At 48.1% G+C, this 13,139-nt stretch overlaps 1 protein-coding gene across 1 annotated transcript in view; it reads right to left on the bottom strand.

Annotated features, from left to right (window-relative positions):
• SORD (sorbitol dehydrogenase) overlaps window positions 1-13,139 on the bottom strand; it is a 31,438-nt gene that overhangs the window by 2,947 nt on the left and 15,352 nt on the right. Inside the window, exons 4-7 of the mRNA XM_081831025.1 lie at window positions 11,169-11,328; window positions 7,729-7,847; window positions 4,509-4,574; window positions 3,103-3,278 (exon numbers count right to left, since the gene is read on the bottom strand). Coding sequence (XP_081687151.1) covers window positions 3,103-3,278; window positions 4,509-4,574; window positions 7,729-7,847; window positions 11,169-11,328 — 521 coding nt within the window. The remainder of the gene's footprint in view (window positions 1-3,102; window positions 3,279-4,508; window positions 4,575-7,728; window positions 7,848-11,168; window positions 11,329-13,139) is intronic.

Below are 13,139 nucleotides of genomic sequence, written 5' to 3'. Positions count from 1 at the left end.
AAATATCTGTTTGCATCAGGTGAGTATCCAAATATTCCAGAGAATATGATTCTTTCTCTACTGTTGAACTCTTCCATATGTCGACCAAACTTAACAGAGCAGCAGAGTTATCTTTAATGATCCTGAAGTCACACACTTTACCAGTGGAGGACCAGGCACAGGGGGAGCCCCTCCAGCCCCTGAGCATCTCTCAAAGCTTTACTAATTCCGTACCAGGTGTTGGCTCAGGCACCTCCTCATCTCAGCACCCATCCCTCCTCCAGAATGTCAACGCCACAAAAGACAGGACTTTTGTCAAACCTCTAAGGAACCACCCTCTCGGTGAGGAAACTACCAAGCACATACAAATGGGGAGGGCCACTAGAATTCTGTGGCTTGAACATTGCCTTATTCGTTCAGGCTAGCTGACATTTAGAAATATTTTTGTTCCAGTGACATTCATCCCAATAGTATCATCAATCACAACAGATTTTGTCTTCCTTGAACATCTATCTGCTTTATCAGTTCCCTCCTTGGAGTGGGCCAGACATGGAAATTTCTCCCGATAATCTCCACATGATTCCACATGAGTGTTGTGCCTGCTCCAGAGATTTTTGGAGATCACTGTGGTCAACGTTGCGAGAGACAGAAAAATAGTTCATTTGCCTCAGTTTTCATGACAGTTGGCAGGAGCAAGCACTTACTGGAACCATTCTAAGTTTACTGAGCGGAGCTGCAAAGGGGCATCCACCACAGCCTCTATCTCTGAGGGGAAGGATACACCATGAAGAGAGGCCTGCAGCACTAGGGTGACTCTGGAATTTACACTTTTGAGCTGTGGGACCCTCTCAACCGGCTTCTTCATGTGTAAGATCAGGATGATGCCTCCCCAGCAGGGCGGTTGGCCTAACAATCACAGTGCTCAGCACTTGGTTGGGCTCATGGTTTGGCACGTTTTCTGTTTTTACTGAAGCACAGAGTCACTTACAAACCACCTGTGACTTATGAACCCTGTTGGTAAGGGGGGAGGCTCTCTCCCCACTGGAAAAGGTGGGGTGGGGCGTGGGATCAAAGTTGTGACTGAGCCACAGAAAACTCTTTTGAGTGAGAAATTTCCTTGGAAAACTGTTCCCCCATCAGCATCTCCTCTCCACCTAGTCAGAAGGAGGAGGAACACTGCCAGACTGGCCTTCCCAAGGTGCCGGGAGGCCAGCAGTTTGCTGACCACAGACAAAGGAACACTTGGACTACCTGACCATTGTTTTGTGGGTGTGACCTCTGCACCAAGATGATAAGAATTCTACCCTGAGCCTTTGCCACGTCTCCTCCCAAACATTTTCTAGTCACTAATCTGGCAGGAAAGTGGCTCTCAGGTATGTCCATGTAAGGTGCCTCGACCTAACCTGCGCACTGGCAGGGTGGCCTGCAGTGTTCTGAAGCATCTGTCATGCACGACGGCCCCACCCCTCACTCAGGACAGGGCAGGCCCTTGAGTCACATTTACCTCTGCACCCACCTCAGGGAGCCTGGCAATTGGGCCCCTCCATCAACAGCTGGAGATAGATGCCAACTGTTCCCAGTGCCCTCCAGGCGGCGGAGAAGGGGAGGAAAGTCTTGCATTGGGGAGCCATGTCTTTTACTGCCTGTCTGTGGAGTGAGGAGTCACTGACTGCCAACAACTTGAAGACAGCCAGACATGCCTTATGCATCATGGCCCCCAGGGGCCCCGGCACAAAGCCAGGACACAGCAGGTGCCCAAGACATGTCATTGGTCGACTGATCACACACAGACCCATCACCCCCTGAGTTTCGGGGTTCTCTTTGCCCCTTGCCACAAGGCAGCTGGTACCTCTGACAGTGGAGCAGAGGGGGGGCCGGCTCCAGCTGCAACTTAGGGCAAAGCAAGAGAAAGTGGCGCCTGTTCCTCTCCCGTCCCACCCCTTCCTCACCCCTGATGCCAGGGGCATCCTGGTGGGAAGATGGCGAGGCAGCTCAGCCTGGGTACCAGGTCGGCTTTCCCCAGGTCTGGCGTGCTGCAAATGCCCTTCTGCATGCCCCAGCTGTGACTCAGAAGGAAGGAGGAAGCCCGCACCGCTGCGGGACAGCAGTGCGGGCGGCAGGGCAGGAAGGCCCAGGGGTGGGAGCTCCTGCTACCGCCCTCCTCAGCCCCGTCCCTCTCGCCCGAGCACAGCTGCCCACTGGCTCCTTGGGCCCTGCTTCCCTTCTCTCCTAAGCGGCGGACAGGGTGAGACACGCTCAGACGTCGGGGCAGTGTGCTCGGGGCAAGCCACCAGGCCTCCCATGGGAAAATGTGGAAAGGGGTAACGAGTCTTCATGGCCACGGTGCAGACCTGACGTCACATTTACAAAGCCCCCAGCAGAAGACCCAACACACGGTAGGGCTGGAACCTAGAAGGTATTCTTTCTCCCCTCATTTCGTCATACTTGGATCCCTCAACGCCACTCCCCACCCCTGTGTGTTCCCCGCCCTCCCCCGCCACCGCCCATTTCCACCAACTTCCCATAAATTCCGGGTGGGTCACTGAGGGGCAAATCAGGTATTGGCAGCTTACTCTTTCCCAGGTCTGGGAGAGAAGAGTAGTAGCCGACTGTGTCCCTGAAAAACCACCCCACCTTCGTGACTAACTAAATTGATGGCTGTTGCTTTGTATCAGTGACTCAAAGACAGCAGTTTTCCTCAATAAAGGAAGATAGGGATTTCCCACACACAACTAAAGCATGGTTTCCCATTCCTCCTGTTGATTTTTTTTTTTTTTTTTTTTTTACCAAGAATCCTTTTATGACTCTTCATAAAAGGACTCTTGGTCCTTTTGATCACTGGTCCATATGATCACTTCAGGGGTGGGTCTCCTATAACATCTTTCAACGGCCATATACACCTGTTACCTCATTTGAGCCTCACAATGACCCAATAAGGAAGGATGTGAAGCAAGTGAGATAAAACAAATAAGCAAACAAAAACCAGAGATACCGAGATCACCTCACTTTGTCTGGGGGTCACATGGTAAGGTAGTGGAGACACTCAATTCCAGCACTCCTTACCGCCGCCTACCCTGTGCTGATTCCCCAAAGCTGCGCACCAGCCGCCCTCATCCAACTCACATAGATGCCTGACTGGATGGCGGACTCTGCCCCTGTGCACTCGATGCTCACTTCCGGCTTGCACCCCAGCAGATCTTCCACTTTGCTGGCGATTTCCTGAGGGCTCTCCTTGGAGATCTGGAGGACGATATCAGCCCCCACTTCCCTGGCTTTGGACAACCGAGAGGCAGACAGATCTAAAGTGGAACAAAAGTTTCTTTCAAACTGAGGAACTGGATGGTGGATTTGGGAGAAAAAGGTGGAGGGGCAGGTTTTAATGGTAGTGAAGCTCCAGTGTAGTGGGTGGTGCCAATGAGCCCAACACACATACTCTCTACACCTTCACACACCCCTATACACACCACACAGCCGTGCACAGACACACTCTCCCTCCCCTTCCCCCATCCGTCACTCAGATCACTTCTCAAACATCCACACTGTTCTACACCCCCCCACACACCTATACACACCACACAGCCGCGCACTCTCTCTCTCTGAAAGGTAACTGCTCCTCATACATACACTCTCAGATAACTTCGACACACACTCTGATACCTTCTTTGCACACAAAACACATTCACTCGCCTATATCCCTACTCCCCTTCACATACTCTACACAACTCTACACGCTTACCCACACCCACACTCTCACAGATACCTTTACACACACACATTCTCTCTCACAGAGTCTTCTCCACACACATCCTTCTATACCCTACATGCTTCCACACATACTACACTGACCCACGTGCGCTGTCACAGATAAGCTCTCCTCACACATACACACATCTCCCGCCCATACCACACACCTCACACACAAACACCCTTTTATAAACATATACATCCCACTAACTCCACATCACACACACACGAGCACCCATTCTGTGCCTCCTGGGTTTGGCCAAATGGACCAAGGGCGAAGCCTCTTCTTAGAACCAAGTGAGCAGTAGGGGCATCTGAGGTCCACACATAAAGAGCCAGGTCCTCTTCTCCATAGCATCTACCCTCTCCCAGAAGCTTCAAAAGACTCTCCTCCTGAGCCCTGAGGTGGTCATCCCCTGGGTGGGCTTCTCAACCCTGGAACCCAGGGGAAAAAAGGAGGAGCCTCTTTAGAAACCTAGCACCCCAGGCAGGGAAGAGTTCTCATGCCCTTGCTCCAAACTAAGCCAGCTGTTTCCTCTTCAAGGAGATTTTTTTTTTTATTTACTATTTACTTTGAGAGAGAGAGAGAGAGAGCACACAAGCAGGGAGGGGGAGGGGCAAAAGGAGACGGAGAAGCAGGCTTCCCACTGAGCAGGGAGCCCGACTCGGGACTCGATCCCAGGACTCTGAGGAGCGATCATGACCTGAGCCGAAGGTAGCCGCTTAACGACTGAGCCACGCAGGCACCCCCTCTTCAAGAAGATTTAAAAAGAAAACCTTCTTACCAGTCACCAGCACTTGAGCTGCACCCATTGCCTTGGCCACGATCAGAGTGACCAGTCCTATCGGCCCTAAATAAAGCAGAAAATGGGAGATGTTTGTGCAATATTAAACACCAGCTCTCCCCCCCTTGTCCAGGCCATGGACAGGAACCATATCTTTTGTGCACCTCTAGCGTCTATCCCAGTGCCTGACACATAGTGAGACCTTAACGGCTGTTCGAATACATAAGTAAATGACTATATGAAGAACTGTTCTCTACATGAAATTTTGCTCCTAGTGCTGAGTTCTATTTAATTCTCTCAGACCTCAGAGCTGGAAATTTGCCATTTACTCTTGGATACTGCTTGGGGTAATGTCAAAGAACCAGAGGGCTCAAGGAAACATGTATTTGTTAAGAGAATAAGATGTCTCAGAAGGTCTGGATACATTGTCCTGTTCTCTCTTTGACCCCTACCTTCTTACTGTCCATCACATCTCCCCAAGGAGAGACACATCCTTTACAGGTGCCCTCTAAGAACTGGCTCCCTGGGTTGACCCAGCTTCTCAAGCAGCTCCAAGTTGTTCAGGTGCCTAAAAAATCAGCCCAGAGACCACCTGCTTCCCACAGAATCTGCATGCTAGATGACACAGTTTTAATACACAAAAAACCAGACCCACAAAATGAAGCTATGCAGATTATCTTTGAGGATTGGCTTTTTGACAGTGCCTTTGAAAATAATTTTGTGAGTTTCCCCCAAAATCAAAACACTGGAACATACTTGAAATGATCAACAGAGGTGATTAGCTAAACAAACTATAGTGGGATACCACATAGCTCTTAAAAATCGTGTCATAACTCTCTTATCTAGTGTCATGGAAAGATGTTCATAATATATTGATTTTTGTCTTTATAAAAGATAAAATAAAGCGTGTTTAGCATGATCTCATTTTAGAAAAACCTGAAAGATTCTACATCAAAATATTTATAGTGGTTCTCTCAGGCTGATAGGTGATGGAGCTATGGGTGAATCTCTCTGCGTGTATGTACACGTGTGGGATGTGTGACTTCTTTTTCTATGTCAAAAAGGCATTACTTATGTGGATTTAACATAGATATGTCACTTGAACACTACACTGTGTTAGCTCATTGAGGCAAGTCTGTTCTATACCCATCACCTCTCTTAGAAAGCCCTGTAGTCATTTATTTGGCCCTGTCAAAATCAGTCCTGAAAAATGTATGAGGACTAACTCAAAATGGATTAAAGACTTGAACATCAAGACCTAAAACCATAAAACTCCTAGAAGAAAACAGACCATAAGCTCCTTGACATCAGCCTCGACATGATTTTTTGGATTTAAGCCCAAAGGCAAACGCTTTCTAATAAAAGCAGAAATAAACACGTGGGACCACATCAAACTAAAAAGCTTCTGCACAGCCGAGAAAACCATCAACAAAATGAAACAGTCAACCGACCAAATGAAAAAAAAATATTTGCAAATCATATCTGATAAGAGGTTAATATCCAAAAAATATATAAAGAACTCCTACAACTCAATAGAAAAAAACCAAGCAATCTAAGTTTAAAAATGGCCAAGGATCTATAGACATTTTCTTTTTTTTTTTTTAAAGTAATCTCTACACCCAATGTGCATGCTCTACTGACTGAGTCAGCCAGGCACGCTTAAGCAGACACCTTCCCAAAGCAGACATGCAGATGGCCAACAGGTACATGGAAAGGTGCTCGACATCACTAATCATCAGGGAAATACAAATCAAAACCACAATGAGATATCACCTCACACTTGTCAGAATGGCTACTATTAAAAAGACACAAAGACACGAAATAACAAGTGTTGCAGAGGATGTGGAGAAAAGGGAACCCTCATGCACTCTTGGTAGGAATGTAAATTTCCAACCACTATGGGAAACAACATGGAGAGTCCTCACAAAATTAAAAATAGAACTACCATATGATCCAAATAATTCCACTTTTGAGGATTTGAAGAAAATGAAAAACACTATCTCAAAAAGATATATGCACCCCATGTTCATTGCACCATTCCTTACAATAGCCAAGATATGGAAACAACCTAAGTGTCCACCCATGGATGAAGATACAAAGAAAATGTGGTATATATGTACACAGTGGACTATCATTCAGCCATAAAAAGAAATCTTACCATTTGTGACATGCATGGACTTTGAGGGCATTATGCTAAGTGCGGTAAGTGAGACAGACAAAGACAAATACCGTATGATCTCACAAACATGTGGAATTTAAAAAAACAAAATGAAGCCACAAAGCTCACAGATACAGAGTACAGATTGGTTGCCCAAGGGGGGTGGTGAGAGATGAGTGAAATAGGGGGAAGAGGGTCAAAAGGTACAAACTTCTAGTTATAAAATAAATAAATCACGGGGATATAATGTACAGTGTGGTGATTATAATTAATGATACCACATTGCATATTTGACAGTTGCTAAGAGAGTAGATCTTAAAAAGTTCTTATTGCAGGAAAAAAACACTTTGTAACTATGTATAGTGACAGATGATAACTGGACTTATTATGGTGATCATTTTGTCATATATATGAATATCAAATCATTACATTGTACATCTGAAACTAGTGTAATGTTATATGTTAATTATACCTAAAAAAAGTGTATGAGGAACACCAGATCACATCCGTAAGGAGCATGAGCATGCTGTCTGTGTCCCTAGCATTAGACACCTAGAATGTTTCAGTCTGAGGCTGCTAAGGTTTGTTCGGGTGGCTGGAAGCAGGGAAGGAAAGAAGGCAGCCACCTGCGACCCCAACAAGCAAGAGTGCTGGCTCACAGTGAGCCGGACTCCATTCCTTCCACTGGCCATGACACCTCATTCCTGGATGGACCGGGAGAACACTTCTCTGGTATGGTTTAAGAGTTCCAAAAGTTGCCCTTCCCTTTACTACCAAAAATATGTCCCTCGTTTCCTGCCGAGTTAAAAAATAATTCCAAATTGCATTCTTTAAATGACCGAAAGGGTTATGTTGCCTGGGAAATAACCTGAGTTACTATTATGTCTGCAGACGGTTTATTTAGGCAAGTGTTGGTCACCGAGGGAAAGGGACATGTAACCCTCCCCCGCCTAGAAAGAGTCTAGGACCAATTTCAGCCATTGGAGGGGGAATGAGATGAGCAGAGGGATCTCCACATTCCCCTTTAATGAACTCATAACCAGGGTGTCATCTGTTTCTTACCAGCTCCACACACAAAGACCTTGTTTCCCAGGGTGATTCCAGCTCGCCGGCAGGCATGGATCCCCACAGACAGGGGTTCAATCAGGGCCCCTTCTTCAAAGGTGACATTATCAGGAAGCCTGGGGTGTCATTCAACACACTCAGTTAGTCCCTCTGGGTTAATAATAACAAGAGCTAATATTTATTGAGCATTTATTTATGTGCTAAGCAGTTTACATATATTCACTCACACAATCCTTGGAAGAGTTTTGGGGTGGGTACTAATATTCCCATTTTACAGACAAGGAAACAAAGCCTTGGGAGAATTAAATGACTTTGGTTCAAAACTAGTAAGAGGCTCGAAGGATTTGAAATGGAAACCAGATACGCCTGATTCCAGAGCCCAGGCCACACTGCCCTGCTCTGAAAATGGTTTTCTTTGGACAAATCACTTCAGTGAATGTGAACACATTATGTTTTCTTTAACATGTTGTCCAAGACAAGGTATGGTGTGGCTGTCATTAATAAATAATGAGAAGTTCATCTAACAAGAGGTTAATATAACCACATGCCAGCATTTCATCTGCTTCTCAAACTTAACATGCAGCCTTTCTGGTTTCACCTCAGCAAACAATCCCAACTATCAGCAGCTTTGCAGAACAGTGATTTAGAAGCTGGTGTCACTCTGTTGTCCCTGTATGGTATGTTCCAGAAGAACCGCATTTGATGGCAGCAGCTGCCTGGCTGTCCCTGGACCGGTCATGATGGGAAAAGGACCTGTCTTCCAGGCAGATGATTAAATGTTGTGTCACCTTCACCACCGGGTTCTTGGTTTTCACTGTGTCCACTTGACCCTATTACCCATCCCACTGATGATGACAGCAAACATTTGCATAAGGCTTTACAGATTAGAGGGCTTTTTCATCCATTATCTCATTTGATCCTCACCATGACCTTGTCAGGAAGGAAGGAAGGAAGGGCTTTATTTTTACTTTTATTCTACAGAAGAGGAAACTGAAGCCCAATGACATTCAGAGACTTGCCCAAGGTTACAAGGCTAATGAGTAGAAAAGCAAGACTTGAAGCCAGGTCTCCTCCTTCCACATCCCGCCTGCCCCATATTAGCTGCCTCCTAGTACAAGTGGCTCTGTGGATATCTCATTTCTGCATGGTCCTCACTGTCCAGTATTTTTATTCAGTGCCCCAAACCTCCACATGCTAGAACATAAAATTCCTCAAGGTGGCAGCCAAGCCAAGTGCTCATTCCCATGATGTGTCACAGAATAATGAGGCCCGAAGTCGGCCTGCCTGCTGCTCTGCCTTCTCCCCGCTCCCTCCAACCCCTCTGCTTTTCTCCCACAATCCTCCCACTTCAGTCCTCTCCTGCTCAGATTGCCGCCATCACCCCTTCTACCCACACCACCCACCCCATCAACTCTATAAAAGGGACAAAAGTTTGAAATGAAGTAATGAAGACTCCCAAATTCTCCCAAGGAACCGCCAACCACTCTCAGACTAGCCTGCCCCTTCACATCTGGGATTCCCCTGAAGCTTGTATGGGCTCTGAGCGGAGGGTGGCCTTTGGTCAGGACTGGTGCGTTCCTCTCACCTTCGCTCTGATTTCCCCTTGGCAGGAGAACACCCAGGAAAAATGGGATTGGGATGGCGATGATGGAAGATTGTGATGGAGAGATTATGTTACTGACGAGGCAGAAGCACCAGGCAGAGTCCCAGGCCCAGCGCCTTTGCCACTGATCTTTGGAGAGTCACTGGGTCCTCCTTCCCTGACCTTATTCGGTGAGGATTGAGGGAGAGGGAGGATGAGAGCACCCTAAGTTTCTTCTCAGCTCCAATCAATCATGACTGTCCCCTCCTCAGCCCTCCCATTAACATCGCCAACAGAACACACCCTCCCCCACCACGCCCTACAAACCCCATCCTCCCAACCCCAGTGCAAGGCTTCCTTTCAGACCGAACCTGTACCCATCCCCCAGACACAAGGCCATGGCGATGCCACCGCATGGCCCCATTTACTGAGCACCTACTATGGGCCAGGCCTCGTGCTGAATACTTGAAATGCTTTTCTCATTGAATTCTGTCAATAATTCTATGCATTTCAACATATAAGTGCTATTATCATCTCCATTTGCCAGGCAAGGACATTAGGTTACAAAGTTTAACTTGCTGAAGGTCACACAGTTGGTAGAAGGCAGAGACCAGTGGCTAGTCTTCAACTTTACCATTTTGCTTTTCTGCCTCTCATGACAACCTTGTTTGGTGCCTCGACTTGGAAAGGGCCCAGACAAAGCGGGCTGGTTCAGGAACCACTTGCTGAAAGGTGGACTCTACCCAGGTAGCCTGCTTTCTCCTAGAGCAGTTAGGTGTTGACTTACACCCATCACGAGGTCTGGCCTGTGACTCTCTCAAGGCTTCCAGGGGGCACTAGAAAACTCAGATCTGTCAGACTGCCCCTGTGACTGGCACTGGCCTCCTTCAGGCAAGCCCCATCCTGGCCAACAGAGCCACAGCCGGGGCCGGGCCGGGATGGAGGAAAACACACCTGTCAGAAGGCCAGAAGGAAAGGGGCACTCAGCACCCACAGCTCCATGGGCTGGGACCTGTGCAGAAGGGGCAACGCTTGGCTTCTGCCGGATACGAGTTCTGCCCCCAAAACCCTACGGAGAGTTGGGATAGGGTAGTGAGCACAGGGCGGGAACTTCAGCCTCATGGCTGCCCCAGCTTGCCTCCTGGCTCTGCTGTGTGCCCAGTTAGCCTCCTCCATCCGGCCCCTGCACCCCTGCACAAAACTGCTACACTGGTGCCCACCTCACCGCTGTTCTTATGAAGGTTAAGTCAGATAGAGCCTGCAAAGCACTGATGAGCACAAGGCCAGGCACGGAGTGCTGACATTTGGGACTGCACATGCATTGCCTTATTGGGTCTTCAGCTGACTAAATGAGACCGAAGCAGCGGAAGGGGACGTCACTCACTAGGAGGGAGGGGATCCAGGGTCCCAGAGCTCACACGCTGGCTCCAGGCCACGCTTCCTCAGCAAACCCCAGTGGCTGTTGTTACTGGTGTTGTGACCAGGGTCACTGCTGTAATAGGTTCTCTTTCCTGGGAGCTGCCTTGGAAACCAGCAATAGAGGACAAACCACAGCAGGTTATCTGCAGGATAGCTGGAGGGGAGCGAGTGAGTTCGGCAACAATTTTCTACTGTTGTCCTAGGTGAGGGGAGCTTCAACTCCAAGACTAAACCAAGTACTGTGAGTCAGTCTCAGCCCTAGGCAAGCTACCTTCCCTCATTGCCGCCAAGAAGGGCCTGTCGAGGGGATGCTTCATGTCTGGAATTATGAGCTAAAAAGAACAAAGAAATCACCACAGGAAACTAGAAGAAAGAACCCCAACCAAATGGAGTGGGGAGAGGTCCCAGGTGGCCGGGCCGGGCCTCGGGCACTAACTTGTAGCAGAAGTCAGCGTTGTGCTTATAAAACCGGCAGAGGTTCCCGTCATCAGGGGGCGTGGCACAGAAGAAGATGGATGGCGACAGATTGTACCGGCCAATCTTGCAGAATTCATCCATTTCTCGCAGAGCGCCAGGCTCGATGGCAACACGATCCCCTGAAGAGGAAAACGTGAGCAGGGGCAGAGCTTCTGTGAAGGGACACGAGCTCCTGGGCAGGTGCCAACAGGGGACTCTGGCCCAATGAGCCACCCCCCTACCTGGGATCCAGGGCGCCCCAGACAAGCCCAACCCGTTAGAGCTGCCACAGAAAACTCGGGATGCAGCACAGACTCACACTCTGAGAGAGTGACCAGCATACTTCTCAACAGACTGGTTTGGCCTGCCGTTCACCCACTCGTGGAACAAGCCAACCCCCTCTCCCCTCAGCTCCACAACCACTTCCCAGCTTGGGAAACAGAGAACCAGCCCCAAATCCAAGGCAAGCCAGGGCCCATCTCAAGCTGCTGTGTGGGGTTCGCAGACTTTTTTTCCTTCACCTGCTTTGAAAATATGGGGCAAGGCCTTTACAAACACAAGAGCCACAATTATGGCATGTCTTATGTTCAGTCTGGTTGTATTTAGACAGTAACTAGGAATTGACGGATCCATGGGTTAACAGACTGGCTCGGGCAAATGACCCACAGAGGCCTGAGATTCCAGTGAAGAATAACATTCAGGCTTGTGAACTAGCGTCCTTCCCCTCTGTCTCACTGCGCCTGCTTGGAAACCCAGCCTTAGAAGTGCTCTTCTATCTTTCCATTATGAAAATTTTCCAACATGCATCAAAGTTGAAAGAACTGTACAGAAAATACCCAGACTTCCTCCGCTTTGATTCTTCAATTACTATGGGGCTAATTCGCTTCATCACATATTTACCCCTCCATCCCACCTATCCGTTTCTCCTCTGTCCATCGCCCCATCTTCTTTCCTGATGCATTTCCAAGTAGGATGTAGCCATTAGTATACGCCACGCTTAAATACCTCAGCCTGCATATCGTTAACCAGAGTTCAATACTTGTCTCTGGTTCTTTTTTAAGGTAAAATTTAGGTATTGATAAAATGCACAATCTTACATGGATCACTAGATGAATTTTTTTTTTAAAGATTTTATTTATTTCGGGGCGCCTGGGTGGCTCAGTTGGTTAAGCAGCTGCCTTCAGCTCAGGTCATGATCCCAGGGTCCTGGGATCGAGCCCCGCACCGGGTTCCCTGCTCGGCGGGGAGCCTGCTTCTCCCTCTCCCTCTGCCTGCCTCTCTGCCTACTTGTTCTCTCTCTCTATCTCTCTGTCAAATAAATAAATTTTGGAATTGGTCACCCTATTTTATTTTTTTTAAAAGATTTTATTTATTTGACAGAGAGAGAGACAGCGAGAGAGGGAACACAAGCAGGGGGAGTGGGAGAGAGAGAAGCAGGCTTCCCGCGGAGCAGGGAGCCCAATGTGGGCCTCGATCCCAGGACCCTGGGATCACGACCTGAGCCGAAGGCAGACGCTTAACGACTGAGCCACCCAGGCGCCCCTAGATGAATTTTGATAAATGTACTCACCTGTGTAATATGAACCCTTATCATGATGCAGGACATTACTACTACCTTGGAAATTCCTTCCTTTGTGTCCCTTCCCAGTCAATCCTCACCCCCTAGCCCCAGAGGGGTGTGTGAGTGGAGCTGGGGCCCTCCTTAGCCTGACGCATGTCACCCGTGGGAGGTTTGCCCTTTACTAAACAGATACGTGTTAAGTTATTTTTATGTCTTTTTGTGTTAAAACTACCCACAGAAGAGCGCAGAGTCCTGGTACATAGTGAGCACTCCTGAACAGTAGTAGTGGCAGTTATGATAGTAGTCATGTAAGTAGTATTAACTATTTATATTGTGTTCATTATAACTATCTGAGCTGGTGTTACTGAACAGGAAATTCACACTATAAGA

Source organism: Leptonychotes weddellii, chromosome 9, assembly GCF_054177405.1.
Source record: "Leptonychotes weddellii isolate Sample4059 chromosome 9, ASM5417740v2, whole genome shotgun sequence".
NCBI classification, from domain to species: domain Eukaryota; kingdom Metazoa; phylum Chordata; class Mammalia; order Carnivora; family Phocidae; genus Leptonychotes; species Leptonychotes weddellii.
Note: the sequence above shows the minus strand (reverse complement) of the source record. Positions and strands in the feature narration are given on the sequence as shown.